This window comes from Rhinopithecus roxellana, chromosome 19 (assembly GCF_007565055.1).
Source record: "Rhinopithecus roxellana isolate Shanxi Qingling chromosome 19, ASM756505v1, whole genome shotgun sequence".
Taxonomy (NCBI): domain Eukaryota; kingdom Metazoa; phylum Chordata; class Mammalia; order Primates; family Cercopithecidae; genus Rhinopithecus; species Rhinopithecus roxellana.
In genome coordinates this window covers 78,407,899-78,429,597 of record NC_044567.1, presented here as the reverse complement: position 1 = coordinate 78,429,597, position 21,699 = coordinate 78,407,899, and the positions used below count along the sequence as shown (strand labels likewise).

The 21,699-nt window shown below is 48.2% G+C and overlaps 1 protein-coding gene across 5 annotated transcripts in view; it reads right to left on the bottom strand.

Annotated features, from left to right (window-relative positions):
- Positions 1-21,699, bottom strand: part of RGS9 (regulator of G protein signaling 9) — a 106,646-nt gene that overhangs the window by 53,827 nt on the left and 31,120 nt on the right. For all 5 annotated transcript variants that reach the window (XM_030923902.1, XM_030923903.1, XM_030923904.1 and 2 more), the window contains 6 exons: positions 17,583-17,633; positions 15,740-15,846; positions 15,478-15,529; positions 15,153-15,211; positions 12,798-12,874; positions 7,573-7,654 (listed from right to left, as the gene is read on the bottom strand). In XM_030923902.1, coding sequence (XP_030779762.1) covers positions 7,573-7,654; positions 12,798-12,874; positions 15,153-15,211; positions 15,478-15,529; positions 15,740-15,846; positions 17,583-17,633 — 428 coding nt within the window. The remainder of the gene's footprint in view (positions 1-7,572; positions 7,655-12,797; positions 12,875-15,152; positions 15,212-15,477; positions 15,530-15,739; positions 15,847-17,582; positions 17,634-21,699) is intronic.

The following is a 21,699-nucleotide window of genomic DNA, read 5'->3' as shown; positions in this document are numbered from 1 at the left end:
TTGTTTATCTGAAATTCAATTTCAATCAAATTTCCTGTATTTTATTTGCTAAATCTAGCAACCTAGCTCATTAGGCTATCATGGAGGCATATATGTGCAGACAAGACGACACAGGGAAGAGAAAGGAGAAGGCAATAGAAAGTGGGTGGGGAAGAGGACAGGGAAAGGGAACAGCCATCCTTACCCTAGTTGTTACAAGTGGATCTTGATCAGCAAATATCTATGGGGTACTTCCTATGTGCCGGACATTGTGCTGAGCCCTGGGGAGCCCATGGTGAGTGTGCCCCAAGACCACTGCTCCCCAGCAGGCATATTGAGGCACTCCCAGTCTCAAGGGGGAGGTAGCCACTCAGCAATTAATCACACAAAGGATAAATTACAGTTGAGACAGGTGTCTTGAAGGGATAACACCATGGGATCTAACCTCACATGGCAGGGGCTCAGCAAAGTCAGTGTCTTTGCCAAAAAGGGTTCTAGGAGTTGCCCCCTGAATCTGTTATGGAGAAATCCCCCTGCATAACTGAAGACAGACTTCATACACACACTTTGGCATGTTCACACACTCTCACACTCACACACATCCACACACTCTCATACATACATACTCATACTCACACATGCTCACACACATACATGCCCTGACACACTGGCACACTCACACACATGCATGCTCACATACATGCACACACCTACGCATATTCCCACATGTACATATGCACACCCACACATGCTGACATACACGTATGACCTGACACACACATATACACACATTAATATGGTTTGGCTCTGTGTCCCCACCCAAATATCATCTTGAATTGTAATCTCCATAATCCCCAGGGATTGAGGGAGAGACCTGGTGGGAGGTGATTGGATTATAGGCGTGGTATCCCCCATGCTGTTCTCACGATAGTGAGTTCTCATGAGATCTGATGGGTTTATAAGTGTCTGACAGTCCCTCTTTCACATACTCGCTCTCTCTCGCCTGCCACCATGTCAGACGTGCCTTTCCCCCTTCCACCGTGATTGTAAATTTCCTAAGACTTCCCCAGTCATGCAGAACTGAGTCAATTAAACCTTTTTCCTTTATAAATTACCCAGTCTTGAGTATTTCTTTATAGCACTATGAGAATGAATACACAAAAACATGCTCACATACATGCATACACGTATGCATGCTCACACATGCACACATTCACACACACTCACACATATGCGCACACTGACACATATATACATGTTTACATGCATGCATACACCTAGGCACACTCTCACACATACATATGCACACTCACACTCACATACATGCTCACTTACATGCACACATCTACACACACTCTCACACATACATACACACACTCACATACATTCACACCTTGACATGCCAACACAGACACACATACATCCTCACATACATGCGCACATGTACACACACTAGCACACATACATTCGCACACTCTCACTCACATGCAGACCCAGATACACTGACATGCACTAACACTCACACACACACAGCCTGTGCCCATGACGCCCTACAACCACTGTCTGGCTGCTCTTCCACAGGTGCTCACTGCTTCAGTGACTTCAGTGTGGTTATCCGCTCAAGTCTTGAATTCATTATCTAGTTCTTTCCTTCCAACGTGCCCCAGGCTCTGACATAAATTTGGTTGTCCCAGTGCTCAACAGTGCACTGCATAACTGAGATAGACTCCTCTGTGCCCTCAGCTGCCCAGACCAGATGGCCTTAGACTCTCAGATCCGCAGCCACCCACTGAGCTTGATGATTCTGCCAGTCTGTCCAGTTGTAGCCCCAACCTGGCTCTCTGTGCCTCCCCTACAGAACAGCCAGGCACAGTCCCCTGGCCGCTGCTGCCTTGGCTCTTGAGCCTCTGTGGGCAGCAGCCCTTGAGTCTCAGTTGTTCCCAATCAAGCTGTGGTCCTTTTCCAGTTCCCTGCCCTCGAAACTCGTGAGGGGGCTGCCTTTCTGCCTCTGCTGGTTTCAGAGACCCCCAGGCTCCTTTCATTTATCCATTTCTTCATTCATCAGGTAGTGTAAAGTCTTTGATCCACTGTGATCATCACCAGAGCACTGCTGACGCAGTTTCTGGCACATAACAGGGTGTTCAAATGAAGATAACCAGGACTGACTGTTAGCACCCAGGAAGTAAGGGCAGCCAATGCATCCTGCGGTGTGCCGCCCGCAGATAAGGAGGCAGCAGGCGCTTTCTGCCCTGGTGCCTTACGCAGGAAGCCTTCAGAGACCTGCAAGCTCCCCTCCTTCACCCTGAGGAACTGTGAACACCAGGGTGTGACCCCACCCCCGCCAACAACATCCCTTGGGTGTAAGCCGAAGAGGCAGTTTGCTCAATGCCTCATCATTCAGGTCAGGAAAGGAGCTCCTGTACTCGTGACAACTGCTGGTAAGGAGGCGATGTTCCCAGGAACCCACATACAGAGCAGAGGCAGCATGGGAGCTGACGGTCACTTCTTGGTGGCACTCCACCATGTCCCTCTGCCCCTCCTTCTCTCAGCTTCACTCTCTTCCCAAAAGTATCAGACTCTTCTGATGCATGGAATAGAAAACAAATAAGTAAAACACTAACTCGTTTTCTAAACAAAATAAGACAGGGGAAAGAAATAAAGATGAGGCCAGGTATGATAGCTCATGCCTGTAATCCCAGCACTTTGAAAGGCTGAGGCAGACAGATCATGAGGTCAGGAGTTCGAGAACAGCCTGGCCAACATAGTGAAAAACCGATCTCTACTAAAGTTACAAAAACTTAGCCAGGCAAGGTGGCAGACACCTGTAATTCCAGCTACTTGGGAGGCTGAGGCAGGAGAATCACTTGAACCCAGGAAACAGAGGTTGCAGTAAACTGAGATCACACCATTGCACTCCAGCCTGGGCAACAGGGCGAGACTCTGTCTCAAAAAAAAAAAAAAAAGAAAAGAAATAGAGTTGAGGTGAAACAGGGAGACAATTTTACATTGCAGCGTTAGGAAAGTCAGCTCCTAGAGGATCTTGGCTTGAATGTCACTCTCCATGCCCTGTGTTCCACGTTCCCTGACCACCAACTGGACACAGGGTCCCTGCCTCCTACCAGCTTCTGTGGCATTCTGCATGTTACTCATTCATTGGTTTAATCATTTTAGTCTTTGTCTCTCCACCAGACTACAGGAAACTCCTTGAGGTCACGGGCAATGTCTGTCTTGGCTCATAATCTAAATATCCCCATTGCCTAGTAAGCACCCGGCATAGAGCAGATATTCACAAAATAAATGTTAACTTTTTTTTTTTTTCTGGACCACAGTACACGGAGCATTCCACCCACCCTGGTTTTATAATATATTATGTGTCAGGTCGCCACAGTGCCTCATGCCTGGAATCCTAGTACTCTGGGAAGCCAAGATGGAGTCAGGAGTTCGAGCCCAGCCTGGCCAACATGTCTCTACTAAAAATACAAAAATTAGCCAGGTGTGGTGGCAGGCACCTATAATTCCAGCTACTCAGGAGGCTGATTCAGGAGAATTTCTTGAACCCAAGAGGCAGAGGTTGCAATGAGCTGAGACCATGCCATTGCACCCGAGTGAGACTCTGTCTCAAAAACAAACAAAAAACAACAAACAAACAAAAAACACATTATATGTCAGATCATTTTCCTAGGTCAATGAATGGCCTTTGAAAATATTATTTGAATAGCTTCACAATGTTCTATCATGTTAATATACCTCAATTTATTTTGCCATTTTCCATGGTTGGACATTTAGCCCAACCTCAATGGGAAATGGAGGGCAGACATCTCTGGCAAGTGTCTGCATATGTGGTTGAAACAAGGGTCATTTAGCTTGATATGCAGATAAGGGATCACTTGATTTAGCACACCCACCTCCAGGAGGCAGCCTCAGACTACATCCTTGGGAGGCAGGAAGTCACAGATGGCACAGCAAAGATGCAGGGAAGGCCTCCACATGACTGTCTAAGGGAGCACTTTCTCCCTTTGTTCATTTACAAAACTTACTGTTGTTTGCATCATGCTCAGATCTGTACTTGGTACCATTTGGGTAAAACACGGATGAGGAACATCATTTTCCTTCATTACAGGATGCTGAATCACAGGTGTCATTTGGGCTCTGGGTAGGAACTCAGGTCAGAGCCCTCAACTACCACCACCCACGTGGGGTCTTGGCCTTTGCCAGTGATGATCTCCTTGATACAGCATCTATCAGACATTTCTCCCTGGCTTTCTAAATCAACCACCCTCTCACTGTGCCCCTTCTGCATTTAGGTCTTATCTCTGGGAGAGTGTTACTCACCTGTGCTCCAGCAATTTTGATTTTGAGCTCTTTGAGCTGAGAGACGGACCACGGGTGGGGCCTCCTTGCACAGAAGTAGCATATCAGGCTTTGCCATCAGAAAGGTGTGGCTTCCTCTCCCAGAACTGAGCAGGCAACTGAACCTCTATGAGCCTCAATTTCTCCATCTGAATAATGGGGATGGTGATATTCCCTATATCATAGCATCGGACGTCAATAAGGTCATCTGTGCCAAGAGCTTAATACAGGCACAGAAGAGCACTCAATGACTCTTGACTTATTTCACACCCAGCACCTAACCCCTTCCCTGGGACAAAGTCAAGGCTCGATGAAGGTTTCATGGATCAGTGAACAGACAAATGAACAAGTGAATGAGTTGGTTCAGTAACAGCAGGCCGCGTCTCACTCTACAACTGTTGGTTACAGTCTGACACGGAGTGGCCGCGACACTCCACAGCGCCAAGTGCTTTGTTTGCCTTGGCTGGCTTTTTTTCCCATTGAACTGACGGTTTGTTTGGGTCTCCTGGAAACAGTCTGGCAGTCTGTGAGCTCCAGGGCTTCCTGAGCCTGTCAGTCAGATTGCTCAATTTCTAGACTGAGATGCTCTTCAAAAATGCTACCTTCCACCCCGACAGGCCAACAGGCCAACAAGAGATGGGGAGAATTTTAAGAAAATCGCAGAGAGTGGGGCAACGGCACTCTCCTGCCTCATCTTTGACTACTGGTCTGGTTTTCGCTTAGGAAGCAGTCATGAAAGAGGTTAGATGTAGGGAGCAGTTTTATGTCCTGGAAGTTCTAGGACCACTCTGAGTCCATCAAAGCCTCAAGCTGAACTTGGGTCCCCAGTGCTGTCAAAGAGGGACCAGGCACTTGTGGACCCAGGCATTCAGCTGCTTAGAGCAGCAGTGACCCAGGCAACGTTCTAGACCCAGGAGGTTACCAAAGGACTGAACTGCGCCAAGACATCCCATGACATTGCCTGAGAGGCAGAAGTGCACAGGGCTAAGTCGGTGCGGGGTTCCACAGTCGGAGGTATGTAGGTTCAGACCCTCTGGCACTTACTAGCTGTGTAACTTCGGGCAAATTAGCAACATCCTTGAGCTTTCACTTGCTTATCAGTAAAATGAGAATAATAACAAGCCCTTCCATACAGGGCTGCAAAGGTTCAATAAGAATGCAAAAGGCAGCCAGGCGCGGTGGCTCACGCCTGTAATCCCAGCACTTTGGGAGGCCGAGGTGGGCAGATCACGAGGTGAGGAGTTCGAGACCAGCCTGACCAACATGGTGAAATCCCATCTCTACTAAAAATACCAAAATTAGCTGGGCATGGTGGTGCACGCCTGTAATCCTAGCTACTCAGGAGGCTGAGGCAGTAGAATCGCTTGAACCCGGGAGGTGGAAGTTGCAGCAAGCCGAGATCGTGCCACTGCATTCCAGTCTTGGCAACAGAGCAAGGCTCCATCTCAAAAAAAAAAAAAAAAAAAAAAAAGAATGCAGAAGGCTTAGCACAGTGCTCAGCACACTGGGAGTTCTCAGTTCATGCCTACTGTGACGGTGATGGTGACAATGACCACAATGACGATGACAATAAGGGTGGTGGAGGTGGTGGTAAAAGTGGGGGAAATAAGAGATGTGGTAGAGGTCAGGGAGATAAGGGAAGTAAGGGAGTGAGAGGTGGGATGACGGTCATGGTGGCGGAGATGGGCGGTGGGGAGGTGGTGGTCATAGAGACACGTTGTCATATTTATGTGATTCCGCATCATGCTGTGAAGAGCCACTCAGCCACTAGCCTGGTGGGGGCTGAGAGCTTACCCCAGGAGAACTGAGAAGAACCTGGCTGATCAGTTTTTCATTTTACTGCATAGCTAGTCCATGTCACTTTGCAAGGAATGTAGTCACATCGGCAATCCCACAGTGAGGAGTCTCTGCATATAATATAGAAGCCATTCTTTACCTTGAAAGAACTAGAGTTCCCTCAGGCATGGTGGCACTGGGCACCAAGGTGTCTTGCCAAATGTGGCGTATCCACCACATCTCCTTATCCTCACCACAGAGTGCTTCTGGAACACACGAGCAATGTGAGGCTCCTTCTCATACAAAGAGCTTCTACGCTACCAACCAGCAGGGGTGCTTGTCTCTAGGACCCTGTTCTCTGTCACCCAGCCCCCAGATACTTGTGTCAGGCATCTGTAAACTGGTTTCCCTAGAGGAGAAACCCTGAAGCCACGAAAAAAATCAAACAAGCTGCTTGGGGATCAACCTCAGAACCTTAACCTCAGCAACACAGCATCCAAACCCATGCCCCTACAGGGTGGAACACCTTAGGAGAATCTGTTTTGAGTATATAAATAAAACAAGCAAAACAACCAAAATCAGATGGGCTTGAAGTTCAAAAATCCATAAACTCTGACACCAGGCCTCACTCAGTTCTCTTTCTGGTTCTGAGAATGTCTGATACCTGGCAGGCAAGGAAGCTAAAGGAAGAGGAAGAAGAACATTTCTTTGTAACTCTTTGGTTTCCAGAATCTCATTCACATCTCCTACCTCCCCTGACCAATAGGCAGCACAGGGGGCTGAGACAGGAGGAAACTGAGGCAGCAGAGTTAATCCCAGTATGTGGCAGTCAGAGTCCACTTCTGTGTGCTGCGGAATGAGGCTACCATTTCCCAGTGATGATCTGGGGCAAGTTACACCAGCTCTGTACAGCTTGTCTCTCTAGGCCACCGAAAGTCCCAAAGCCAGAGATTCAGTGTGCTCCAAGCAAGAAGCAGCTCAACACAGACGTATTCTTTCTCCTCCTCCCCTCTCAGCTGCTGGGAACTGGATCTAGGAGAGGAAAAGGTGAGGGAGCAGGAGACACCAAGGAGAACTTTGGCCATGCAGTTTCCATTCTCACGGGACACTACTTTTCTGCATTGGAGCCTCCATTGGGGCCTACATTCTAATTTTTTTCTCCTTATATTCCTTTACTAGATATCCTAGTAAAAAAAAAAAAAAGTCCCAGCCCTCATAAAAGATAAATTCATTCAGGTCCCTCCCTACCTAACAGCAACACATGGGCCATGAGCAGACCCCATCCAGACAGAGAACTTCCTTTTCTAGTCAAGAGGCCCTGGGATGCTAACCCGACACTGAGCAGCTCCTCCTGCTGATCCAATTCTCACCCTAGAGAAAGAGGAGTTGGACACAGGCATGGAGAGCACAGGATGGAGGTGGGAGGCACAGGAAGAGACATAGGACACCAGGCAGGAGGATACTCACCGGGCATCGGTGCACCAGCCAGTATGCCTTCTCCTGGCAGTCCAGGGCATATCTGTCTGCTTTGTTCCTCTCCTTTCCAGCCCTGAAAAGCCAAAAGCCACGTTTAAGGCCAGGAAGATTTTGTATCTTTTGATTAGTGATGCCCCCGATTCCTGATGACCTAGACCCCTCTCCCAACCTGCCCAAGTAATTCACATATACTGTAATAGTAATGAACACAGCAAGTACTGACATCACACTTAAGTACTAGCACCCTTCTAACCACTTTGACACGTAGTAACTCTTTTAATCCCACTTAATCCTCCCAGTGGCCTTTTCTCACTTCAAAGTTCAGGGCACTGAAACAAAGAGAGGGTGAATGCCCCACCAGCCCACCAGGGTCACACTGCCAGCAACTGGCAGAAGTGGCACTTGCACTTGGGAGTCTGGCCAGGGTCTAACTCCCCTGGACAGCACAGTGCTGCACTGAGATCACACTGCTGCCACGAGCCCTAAATCAAACCAACTCCACCAACTTCAACACTGGAGCACAGTGCACATGGGTGACCTTCTGGCATTTGACCTCCTGGCTTCTTAACTTTTCCCTGTTTGGGCAAACAACAGAGTCAACGTCTGGACATCCCACCTGTGGGATGGTGACAAGGAAGATGCTGGCCTGGGGAGTCCTCTCTCCTCCCTGCCTGTGACTTCTACTCTGGCACTGCAAAGAGTTCATGACACATCAGGGGTTTTTCTGAGCACAACTTATTGCTATAAAAGGCTATTTATGGCCCAGAGCTGTGGCTCATGCCTGTAATCACAGCACTTTCGGAGGCCGAGGCGGGCAAATCACTTGAGGTCAGGAGTTCGCGACTAGCCTGACCAACATGGTGAAACCCTGTCTCTACTAAAAATACAAAAATGTGCCGGGCATGGTGGCACACACCTGTAATCCCAGCTACTCAGGAAGCTGAGGCAGGAGAATCATTTGAACCTGGGAGGCAGAGGTTGCAGTGAGCCGAGATTGTACCACTGCACTCCAGCCTGGGTGACAAGAGCAAAACTCTGTCTCAAAAGAAAAAAAAAAAAAGCTGTTTATTTTCCTTTTTATCTCTCAGTCTCTCTCCCTTCCCCACTCTGGATGGGAAATGATGCAGGGCCTTCTTCCTCCAGGGGCACAGTAACACTAATAATCCTGCCATGGGCCCCCTTCTGTACCATTTCCACGGCGACCCGCGCTCACACTTGTTAATGCTTGTTTTCCCAGGCAACATGGGATGACGCACATGCCCTCTGCCAGACAGAGTCGGCGGACTCATCGCCCCATTAACGTACTATGGAAAACATCATAACACTCAGGGAGCCAGATGGGTGAACAGCGCCATTTCATTTGGGCGTTCCATCAGCCTCCTCTGGAAATTAAATATAAACACTGTCTTCAAACTTCCCCTTGACAGCCTAACTGGATTTTCTACCAGGTTAACTAGCCCCTGACCTCAGGAGCATGGGCCACAACCAGCCTGAGGTATTACAGAGTTTCCACAATGCTGGAGAGCCTGGCAAGTAGAGTCACTCTCTGATTTACCCCATGGGTCCTGTCCGGCTTTGCTCTTCTGCTTTTCCGTGACAGATGTTATTAGAGGAGAGTTGTGATAAATGGAATGCAAGAGAGTTAGTAACCTAGGAATTACTTTCGTTTGTCATTTTGTGATTTTTTCAGCAACAGCATTTGCTTAATTATTCATTCATTCATTCGTTCATTCATTCACATATTCATTGATCTTCCACTAAGTTCCAAGCACGGGGAGTCTACTGGTGAACCAAACATAGTCCCTGCCCTTGAGTAGCTTTTGAACTAAACATCATATACACAGTCAAAGAATCAATACAGAATTGTAAATTGCATTATGTGCCATAAGGAAACATTCAGGGTACCGTCATGGAGCATCAGGGATGGCCTCTGTGGTGATTTTTAAATATGTCTATAATTCTTTGACACTCTTTCCGTTGACAGATGTGGGTCTATGTCTCCTCCCCTTGAAGCCAGGTGGGATTTTGTGGTGGTTTCTGCCAACATGGGATGTCAGGCATGGCACTGTAATTTCTGAGGCTGGGCCATAAAAGGTGGGACAACTGTCACCCTCCTTACTGGAATATGTGGTCTTGAAGTCCCCAAACACCTGTAAGCTATCTAACAACCCTCCCTGATGCAGCCATGTTGTGAGGGAGCTCAAGCTAGATCACAAAGAGATGCTACAAGAGAGCAGGAAATGCCAGCCAGCCCCCAGTTGCTCTAGGCCGCCAGCTCCAGCCATCTGCCAGCAACCACTCAAGAGACTCTGAGTTAGAATTGATCAGCCAAGATATTCCCAAATCCCTAACCTATAGAAATCAGGACACATAATAAAATAATTGTTGTTTTGAGCCACTAACTTTAGGATGATCTGAATGCAGTAACAGCTAATCAAATCAAAGAAAAGCCTCTTTGTGGAAGTTACATTGGAAGTGAGTGCTCTCCCTGATAGCTAGAGAAGATGGAGTGAGATGATCTTATTCGTATTTCAAACATGGGGGCAAATTGGGAGCAGAGAGGCCAGTCGGGAGGATGTTGCCATGGTTCAGATGATGGTGAGGTTGGTTCAACCAGGGTAGGGGCAGTAGAGGTCCTGATATGGGTGATACTGGAGGAAGAGACTTGGAGAGTGAGGGAAAGACATATTCAAATATGGACAAGGTAAGTCGGAGGTTTGACAGCAACGTGAGATCTTGAGTAGGTAGCTGGATGCTGAGTGTGGAACTTGGAAGATGGGACTCAGCATAACAAAATGACTACTTCATGGGCCAAGCTACACGGTCAACCTCGTTTTGTGCTGAGACCCTAAATCTGAAATCAGAGGAGCCTTTAAGCCATAAAATTAGCGGGAAAAAGCCATCTCAAGTGGAGCAAGCCTTTTAGGAATCGCTCATTCCAAGGCCCCTGGAAGAATGGAAGAGGGGAATGTCCCAGGATCTGGGCAGCACAGAGCTTTCTCCCAGCTAAGGCCAAGGCCGTGGTGGTGGACCTGCAGGGATTACTGAGAACAGCTCTGAGCTGCAAGAGCACCCAGAGCGCCCAGGAAAGCAGATATCAGGGTTCACAGTCCTGTGAGTTGCTGGGATCATCCTGCTCAGAGCAGACAGGAGGAGGAGGGGATGGGCGGGCTGAGGGAGAGGGGCACATCTTACCCATTTCTGTGTCCCTGGAGACCAGCCTAGTGCTGGAACCCATCAGAAACTCAAAACTGGTGCAACAAATGGAATTAAGTAACATCAGCCAAAGTTCTACCATGATCTCACCAAGTAACCTCAGCTAAGTAATTTTCACCTCCCTAAGCCTCAGTTCCCCATTTGTAGAAATGCAGGGTGACAATAATTACTATGGTATTTCCCCACACCAACATAAAGTGAGACAGTACCCAAAAACTCACCACATGAAGTTTTGTGAACAAATGTAAGTGATTAAAGATAACCCATGTTGTTTCATCTCAAACGTGCCCAGGTAAAAACATGTTTGTGGCTAACGAGTAGTGGCGGCTCTCTCACTGATGTTCTGCCTGATTCTAAACCCTAAGAATATATTTTCCCCCATGCAGGGCAATAAAGCTATTCTGCCATAAGAATCTATTTTTCCCAGACCAGCTCTCCCGTAAATAGTGTTCATCACTATTCCAATACTTAGGCTGCTGGGTGAGAATCAGGTCTTCCCCATCCAGCCCAGCTGAGCACCAGCAAGTCTAGACCTTCCCGGATCCAGTGAGTCACAGTGACTCACTGTCACAGTGAGTGAGGTCGGACCAGGGGATCATCGCTTTTGGTAATCACTGGTGCGGGTCACCAGATGTTCCCAGCTGTCCCTCTTCTCAGGCACCTGGTAGGATTCTATGTCCCCACCCACCAACCTTTGAAGTTGACCTGCTTTGCCTTGTGACTTATGGGCAGGATGACAGTGCTGCTCTGATACACACAGGAAATCCCTGTCCCTGCTAAGCAACGCACAAAGCCCAGATGGTGCTGCTGCTTCTGCATGGGACCTGGAGGTGGGGAAAGCATGTCAGGGTCCCAGCTGCCCCACGGGGGATGGGGAGCACCAGCAAGAAATGGACCTTTTGGTTTCCAGCCCCTGAGAGTCGGGGGCTGTTTGTTATGATAGCCTAACCTTGTCATGACAGACACCCTCTCCCAACCACTCACTGTCCCCAATATCTGCATCCAGCTCTCGTTAAGGCAGAGCCCAGGAGGGGACTTCCAGTTCCAGTTCTGATATGGCAACAGGCAAATGCAAGTGAGCGAGGCGTGGTTCTGACACGTGAATCTGATCACTGTGTATCCCTCCCCTGCTTAAACATCATTCTATGGCTCTCTGTGGCCCTCAGCACAAAGCCCTCTCACGATCCGCTCTTGCTAACATCTCTAGTTCACATCCTGCTAATTTCTGCCATTTCCACACTTTGCACTCTCAGATGCACCTGCAAGGAACTGCTTGCAGTGGGCACACTCCTGCCTCCAGGCTCTGGTTCTGCCTGCTGGGAGCCCCTTCCTCCTACCACACCTCTCCTCTTCCTCTACAACTGCCATCCTTCACCTGGACCCCTCCTATGCATTCCCCGGGTTCAATGCCATTTCTACGACTCCCTCTGAAAACCCCAGCCAGGTGGCCCTCATCTCACAGCAGCACCATAGCCTATTCTTTCATCTGCCTGACCTGTGAGACTGTGTCTTTTTATTCCCCCTACCCAGCCCAGTGTTAGGCACACAAATGCTCAAAAACAAGTTTATTTTAATAAAAGGAAAGAGTCCAGGTGCAGCGGTTCACGCCTGTAATCCCAGCACTTTGGGAGACTGAGGCAGGCCGATCATGAGGTCAGGACTTCAAGACCAGCCTAGCCAATATGGTGAAACCCCATCTCTACTAAAAATACAAATAATAGTAATAATAATAATAATAATAAGCAAAAATTAGCTGGGCATGGTGGTGGGCACCTGTAATCTCAGCTACTTGGGAGGCAAGGGAGAAGAACCACTTGAACCCAGGAGGCGGGGTTGCAGTGAGCCGAGATCACGCCACTGCACTCTAGGCTGGGCAACAGAGCAAGATTCTGTCTCAAAAAAAATAAAAATAAAAAATAAAATAAAATGAATAAAAAGAAACAAAGAAGGAAGAGAGGGAGGAAAGACACCGAGAGGACAAGCAGTCTCCTTTCACTCACCTGTACTGCTCTTTGGCCTGCATAATGACAAAGTCCCACTTATAGTTCATTTTTTGGTTCAAGAAATTGTAATTTTCCTAGAGAAGAAAAACAAAATGAGAACAGTAAGCCCCAAGACATATACCATGTGCCACAAGGCAACAAACTCTAAGTCAACAGGGGCACACCCCTGGCTCATGGCAACCATGGACCCAGCCTGATGGTGTCTGAGCTGGTTTTACCCTGGTGTTCACTCAAGGAGCAGCTGAATTCTCAAAACGCTTTCATAAGAAGCCTCACTTTTACTGGTTTTCTTCATTTGTAAAAATAAATGTATCCCGGCTGGGCATGGTGGCTCACGCCTGTAATCCCAGCACTTTGGGAGGCCAAAGTAGGCAGATCACAAGGTCAGAAGATTGAGACCAACCTGGCTAACATGGTGAAACCTGGTCTCCACTAAAAAGAATACAAAAAAATTAGCCGGGCGTAGTGGCGGGCGCCTGTAGTCCCAACTACTTGGGAGGCTGAGGCAGGAGAATGGCATGAACCCAGGAGGCAGAGCTTGCAGTGAGCCAAGATCACGCCACTGGACTCCAGCCTAGGTGACAGAGCGAGACTCTGTCTCAAATAAATAAATAAATAAATATATCCCAAATCTGATTAGGAAGAAAGCATCAAAGAAGAAAAAGAATTTGAAAATCTTTTTTTTTTTTTCTGAGACAGGGTCTTACTCTGTTGCCCAGGCTGGAGTGCAGTGGCACAATCATAGCTCACTGCAACCTCAAAGTGCTGGGCTCAAGCCATTCTCCTGCCTCAGTAGCTAGGACTATCTGTGCATGCCACCACACCTGGCTAAGTTTTTAACTTTTTGTAGAGATAGGGTCTCACTATGTTGCCAGGCTGGTCTTGAACTCCTGGCCTCAAGTGATCCTCCCATCTTGACCTCCCAAAATGCTGGGATTACAGGCGTGAGCCACCGCACCCAACCTGGAAACTCACTATTCAGCAACAGAGCATCACAAATTCACAAAAATAAACCCTAAGATAAACCAAAGATAAGCCGGCCTTTCTGAAAACATGCCTGTAAGAATAAAAACACATGGCCTAACATGGTGGCTCACTCCTGCAATCCCAGCACTTCGGGAGGCTGAGGTAGGCGGATCACTTGAGCCCAGGAGTTTGAGACTAGCCTGGGCCCCCTGTCTCTACAAAAAAATACGAAAATTAGCTGGGTGTGGTGGTGTGCACCTGTAGTCCTAGCTGCTAGGGAGGCTGAGGCTTGAGCCCAGGAGACAGAAGTTGCAGTGAGCCGAGACTGCACCACTGCACTACAGCCTGGGCTATGGAGCAAGATGTTGTCACAAAAATAAATAAATAAATAAATAAATAAATAAATAAATAAATAAAAGAACACAGCAAGATTTTCACCCTCTGCCCAGAAATTCTAGCCTTTTGAGGGCTAGCATATGTTCTTTGGGAAATTGGACTCACCCAGCCTAAAACAAAAGTCTATACAGTACTATTGTTTTCCCATCATAAATTGAAGTTCGGGCCAGGCATGATGGCTCACGCCTGTAATCCCAGCACTTTGGGAGGCCGAGACGGGCGGATCACGAGGTCAGGAGATCGAGACCATCCTGGCTAACACGGTGAAACCCCGTCTCTACTAAAAGTACAAAAAACTAGCCGGGCGAGGTGGCGGGCGCCTGTAGTCTCAGCTACTCCGGAGGCTGAGGCAGGAGGATGGCGTAAACCCAGGAGGCGGAGCTTACAGTGAGCTGAGATCTGGCCACTGCACTCCAGCCCGGGCGACAGAGCAAGACTCCGTCTCAAAAAAAAAAAAAAAAACAAAAACAAAAACAAAAATTAGCCAGGCATGGTGGCACATGCCTGTAATCCCAGCTACTCGGGAGGCTAAGGCAGGAGAATCGCTTGAACCCGGGAGGTGGAGGTTGTAGTGAGCTGAGATCATGCCACTGTACTTTAGCCTGGGCAACAGAGCAAGACTTTGTCTTAAAAAAAAAAAAAAAGAAAAAAAAATTCAAGTTCAAATCTGTTAACCAAGGTTGTCCATTAGAGTACATATTAATTATGTCACATTGTTTTGGGATGGCAAAAGGAAGCGGGGAGCCACCGTGTGCCCAGTAGCCACCGAGGCAAGGGCTTAAAGTACAGCAAGAGAAAGTAAAGTTAGACATGGGAAAGAATTTACTTCAGTTAGCTGCTTCTAAGTAGTAAAAGGATGGCTAGCTGGCTGGCTGGATGGATGGATCATGAGGGCACATATGAATGTAGTGATGTAAGAATGAGGAAAGTACAGCTCAAAGCTATATTCCACTCAATTATAATAACCTCTACTTAAAAGCACCTCCATACCTTTTCATATTCTTCCAAAATTCCTTTCTTCTTGATATTTCGCTTGGCCAGATAGATGGCTGGAAAACAAAGCAATGACATTTTCCATCATCATCATCTTTCAGAACCCCATCTGCAGCCTCCCTAAGCCTGAGGCTGCTGCGCTCAGAGTGAGGGAGAGAACGCTCAGCACACCCAGTCCCTTGCCCCTGGGGACACGCCCAGTGCAGATGTGGACTGACATAAAGGTCATGATGACAGCAAGACAAATGTCACCAAAATGCAGCAAGTAAATAAGCAGCATGTTAAGCACTACCAAAGGCATAGTTGGGACTGAAGTATTTACCGTAATCGGTATCTTCAGCTGGCCACTGCTGGGTGGGCCAGAAATACGGTGTCTGCAAAAGAAACCAGGGAAACCACACTTTAAAACTGGATTGTGACTCAATGGACCCCAACCCTGTGACTAAAGAAACTGAACCACCTTAGCCCCCTCCACCGTTTCTGAAGTCCTGATCTGTGAAACTATGAACCCGACCTTTACAAATGAGATCTTTTCAAATGAGATCAACCCTATATGAACAGCCAAGGTCAAGGCCAAGACTCACCTGAAATCGGTAGAGGCTGCCATCAGGCTTGAGAACGAGATTCTTGGGGTCTTGCAGGGGGTAAATGTAGCCATACCTGACAATAAAGTTGCCCAAGTTCTGTGCCTCTGGGAAAAGCAGTTCAGACACGGATGTTAAGAGCAGGGCTGAGACAGGAGCTCACTGCCGGCCCTCACGGCACCCCAAACTCCAGGACAGGTGCCCCCTCCTAACAGCACTGCCTCTCACGAGCAGTGAGGACACTAGTTCCTGAACTTGGCTGTGGACAGGCATCAGGTGCGTTGCACACTAAAAGGAGGACCTCCCAGGTCTTATCCTCAGGAATGACAACTCAGTAAGTCTGGATGGGAACTAGGAAACTTGGATGTTAACAGAACCCACAGGTGGTCTGCTGCAGCGGGTGATGGTTAAGGAAGGCCTAGAGAAGCCTCTGTAGGCCCACTGGGTCTGGGAAAGGCCACAGGACTGGGAAGAAAATGTCTCTGTTGGACCAGCGGACACTTTGTCACTCAAAGAATGAGCGAGGAGCACTATGTTTATTGCCAACTTCTATCCCAAGCTCACCTCTACCTGATCCCAGGTCCAGGTTCCTCTCCTTCCCATTTCACTTTAATTCCTACCCTGCTCCAGTTTATTTGGAAGCACAGCCTTGTTTATCAATTATATCAATTAAAGGACAAACTTCTTTCTTTTTTTTTTTTTTTTTTTTTTTGAGACGGAGTCTTGCTGTGTCACCCAGGCTGGAGTGCAGTGGCCGGATCTTAGCTCACTGCAAGCTCCACCTCCCGGGTTTATGCCATTCTCCTGCCTCAGCCTCCCGAGTAGCTGGGACTACAGGCACCCGCCACCTCGCCCGGGTAGTTTTTTGTATTTTTTAGTAGAGACAGGGTTTCACCGTGTTAGCCAGGATGGTCTCGATCTCCTGACCTCGTGATCCGCCCGTCTCGGCCTCCCAAAGTGCTGGGATTACAGGCTTGAGCCACCGCGCCCGGCCACTTCTTTGGTTCTTTCTCCAAAGCACCAATGGAAGCAGATGTCTTTCCATCCTCTGGAAGGGATTCCATCCCTCCATTCCTGCAGGAACCCCCAGCCCAAGGACTCAACCCATCTCCCCATCCCATAGCTCAGCCTCCAAGGTGTGGGAAGACCTCCTCCCCAACCCTCCCTCTCCGGGTCTCGCTCTCTCCGTCAAAGACCAAGTCCTAAAGTTGTATCCCTCATTGTACCAACAGCCTATTTTCTAGTGTGAAATCCCCTCCAGTTTCTTTCTGCTCCAATCCGTCTTCTAAATTGCTCAGGCACCCTAGTTGAAGTACGAGTATCATGTACACTGCCATGCTGGAAAATTGTCTGTGGCTACCTATTGCCTATCTCCCAGATCTTCAGGTGCTCTTCCACCCCTCTGCCACCCTCCATAGCCATCTGGAGCCATGACTCTCAATCTCCCTTGTCGCGCCTCCACTTTCCGCTCATTCCATTTCTATACCATTGTTCTTGCTAGTGTCCCCTTATAGGAAGACTCTCAGAGCTCCTCTTCATCAATTCACAAGCATCACTTCTTTCAACACCAGCTATACACAGCACCCCCTCCAGGACTTTCTTGACTGAGTCCTCCCCACTTATCCCTGTTATTTATGCTCTAAATATTTGGTATAAAATAACTCTTTTGTCCCCAAATTATCCTGCCTTTGCTTTTGATTCTGGCAGTTTTACAGTCGAAGGTCATGACTCTCCAATTAAAATGCAAATTTCTCAGAAACACAGGCTAAGTCTCTATTTAGTTTCTCCCATGGTGCTGTACACACAGCTGTCCTGGATAACTGACTGCCAGATGAGCTCTCACCCAGATTGGAGATCCAAAGCCGCTGGACGATCCATTGCAGAACATCACTTCCTGCAAAACAGAGACGTTTGCGGTTATCGTCATAGCCTCCTGACATATCCCTGCTCCTCCACGCTGTTGCCTGACTGGTCTCCTTCCTGTTCAGCTGCAATTTCATTCCTCTTTGCTCAGAACCTTCGGAAACCCCCACCTCATCATGTTCAGTCCCAACTCTGCAGCCTGTAATTCAAGGCTATCCATGATCTCACTCCAGCAGATGTGCAACCTAACACCGCACCGCACCGCACCGCCTGGCCCCCCACCACACACACTTCATCTTTATCGTCTCTTATCGTATTGACCTTTTACCTGACAATAACTTGTGCATGGACTGTTATTCACTAACTAGATAGTAAATAGACTAAGTCTAAACACACACACACACACACACACACATACACACATACACACACACAAAACAGACCCAAGGCAAGTTGTTTGCAGGGCTCTGGACCAAGCTAGGACTCATGGGAGTAAAACAGACCCAGGGATGGGAAGAGGACAGGCTGGGGGCTGCGGCTGGCTCTCCATCTCCCCAAGTTCCCAGGCAGAACTCCGAGGAGTCAGAAAATTCTAAGCTTGAACCTGGCCTTCCATGACGTTGTGAAGGTACTTTTGTCAGGGTAGGAAGATGGGACCTATCCTAGTTATTTATAACTTTAGATGATGGAATGAAGGCTCCATGTGTACCCTTGCCCCAGGCCTGGCAAATCTTAGAGGCTGGCTTGGGAACAACACACAAACACACCAAAAAAAAAAAAAAAATGTAAAAAACAGCAGGAGATGCAGGCTTGGAGGCCAGGAGAGAATGTGCACCCATGCACCTGTCCCACCCACCCGCTCCCCTCAAAGATTCAGATTTATCTAAGGATCAAGGCAAGCCAAGTTCCATCAACAAGCCCAGAGGTGCCATACAACCCCACAGAAGCTCTGAGCCCCTTTCCTCAGCCTGGGCCCTCTGGCCTCACAAGCAGAAGGTACGCCTTCTAGGCACAAGGTAAGAGCATCTCAGAAGATAGACAAGGTGCCCTGGAACGAAGCACCCCATCACAGAGGCCATCATGCAGATGCCAATGGTCAGATTTCCAGCAATCTTAGCCTACTCTCCAAAGGCTAAGCTGGAAACCTGTCTGCATGGGAACAGGTCCACAAAACGCACCAAAGAAGAGGGCCAGGATTGAGACCCCACTGCCTGTATTCTTATGTCTGGATAATTGCCAATGATACTTCCCTCCTCGGAGGTGGTGCAGGGACATTTCTTCTTATGACCCACATGCACACTCTCTGGGCATAATTGCCTGCCTATGACCATGACTGGGTATAGACAACCTGCAATTCTTCCCTTCATGCCCACACGCTAGGACACAAATGTCCAGCCATGATCTCTGTCAGTGTCTGCATGCACACCATTGTGGTTTTCCATGGTTCTACTTCTATTGTTCTTAGCATCATTCATTCCTGGTTGGCTGTTCAAAAGCAAAATCCTTCATCTAAACTCCTACTTAAAATCCACTTTCCACACCAAGTCTCTCTCTTTAAATGCTACACAGTGTTGCGCAGGCAGAGAGAGAGACCCAGGCAGACATCAGACTGATTAGCTCTCTCCACCAAGGAGCTGAGGGCTTTCTCATCCACTTGACTGCCTCCCAAAATAGATCAAATGAGATTATGGTGCCACCAGCCTCTGTACCACACGGTCTGTGCTGACAGCATGGAAGACTGCTCAGGCTCCCCCATCAGTCACCTTTGTCCCGAGGAAGCCCTGGGACGCCTGCCGTCCATGAAGTTAAATAATTTGTTTTTATCGGTGCTAATGTTGCAGGACCAGGGCTTCTCCCTGTGTTGTTTCTATAGCAGCTGGAATTCACCTGTGCAGGAGGAACAAGGAGAAACATGGCAGGATGGGCAACCTCGCCCAAATCCAGGAACCAAGTGTGCCCCGTGTGCAAGGAAGGAAAGCAGCTGGTGCACACTGACAGTGGATAAGAATATGGACTCTGGGCTGGGCGCAGTGGCTCATGCCTGTAATCCCAGCACTTTGGGAGGCCAAAGCGAGCGGATCACCTGAGGTCAGGAGTTCGAGATCAGCCTGACCGACGTGATGAAACCCCATCTCTACTAAAAATACAAAAATTAGCTAGGTGTGGTGGTGGGTGCCTATAATCCTAGCTACTTCAGAGCTGGGGCACGAGAATCGCTAGAACCCAGGAGGCAGAAGCTGCAATGAGCCAAGATAGCACCACTGCACTCCAGCCTGAGCAACAGAGCAAGAGCCTGTCTCTAAATAAATAAATAAATAAAAGTAAAAATTTAAAAAAAAAAAAAAAAAAATATATATATATATATATATATATATATATGGACTCTGGAGTCACATTGCTGGGCTGAAATTCAAGCTCATTCATGAAATGAGCTTAAGGACATGAAGGCAAGTTGCTGAAAGGCAAGTTGCTGAAACTCTTTGGTCTCCATAGCCCCAGGTGCAAAAGTGGGCAGTCATATCTACCTTTAACTTTATTGTGGCCAGGCGCGGTAGCTCAAGCCTGTGATCCCAGCACTTTGGGAGGCCGAGACGGGTGGATCACGAGGTCAGGAGATCGAGACCATCCTGGCTAACACGGTGAAACCCCATCTGTACTAAAAAATACAAAAAACTAGCCGGACGAGGTGGCGGGCGCCTGTAGTCCCAGCTACTCGGGAGGCTGAGGCAGGAGAATGGCATAAACCCGGGAGGCGGAGCTTGCAGTGAGCTGAGATCCGGCCACTGCACTCCCGCCTGGGCAACAGAGCAAGACTCTGTCTCAAAAAAAAAAAAAAAAAAAAAAACAAACAAACAAACAAACAAAAAAAAAAAAACTTTATTGTGGGTGTTAACAGACAACGCATGGGCAAGCGCTAGCTACGACCACCATCCAGCACCCACTGCACACTCAGCACCGGCACAACAGCCTCTCACTTCCTTCCTGCACTCGTTCCCTTAGGGAGGGATTGCTATTCTTGCATTAAAAATGAGAAAACTGGCCAGCTGTGGAGACTTGAGCTGGCAATCCCAGCACTTTGGAAAACCGAGGCAGGAGAATCACTTGAGCCCAGCAGGTCAAGGCTGCAGTGAGCCATAATTGCATTACTGCACTCCAGCCTGGAAGGCAGCATGAGACCCTGTCTCAAAACAAACAAACAAACAAACAAAACAATGGGGAGAGTAAACTGAGACCAGAGCTATAGCTAGAAAAGACACCTGAAGGATTTAATCCTGCACTTTCCACACAATGACAGACAAGAAGTGACTCACGCATTCAATAAACTTTTACTAACCATCTGTCATAAACACAGCTCTGCTAAGCATTGGGGTTACCCAGATAAGCAAGACAAGATACTTTCCCTCGAAGGGCCCCAGTCCAGTGGAGAATTCAGGCCAAAATTAATGACAATCAGAGGCAGGGAGGGGGACGGGGTTGGGGATGCCTTCAGGAAGAATTGTCCCAGCTGCATCTGAGATGATGGGGGATGCAAAGGCACCCTGAAAAGTCTGCCCACTGTTTCCACTCTTTAGGTGCCCAGAGCTACTCTGGTTCTTAGCCTTTCCAAAGTCTGGCTTGTCAATGTTTCCTTTCCCTCCATGAGCTGCTCTCTAGCGTTTCAATTAATTCCCCTTTTGCTCCAACAAAAGAGTGGGTCTTCTGTTGCTTGCACGCAAGGAAACCTGAGTGACACATTGCTGGTGGGGGCATCCTTTCTTCTAAGCAGTCAGAAAGGGAAAGGGGAGGCCGTGAGCCAGCTTGTCTCTGCAAAGACTAGGGCATCTTGAGTGAAAAATAAATAGTCAGGTCAGGGGTGGCATAGAGAGGGAGGCCTCACATTGAGCACAGCAGTGGTGAGGCCCTGGCTTGGGCTATGAGAAGCTGTCTGCTTCTGCAGGCAATACACCCAAGTATGAAACACTGTCTTTACTGCAAAATCAAGACCAGAAAACAGGTAACACATTAACCAAAACGCTCTCCTAGTTTGGTGTCCAGCCCCTCTTGCCAATATCCCCAAATGATGCTCTGTAGGCACGTCACCCCCCAACACACACACA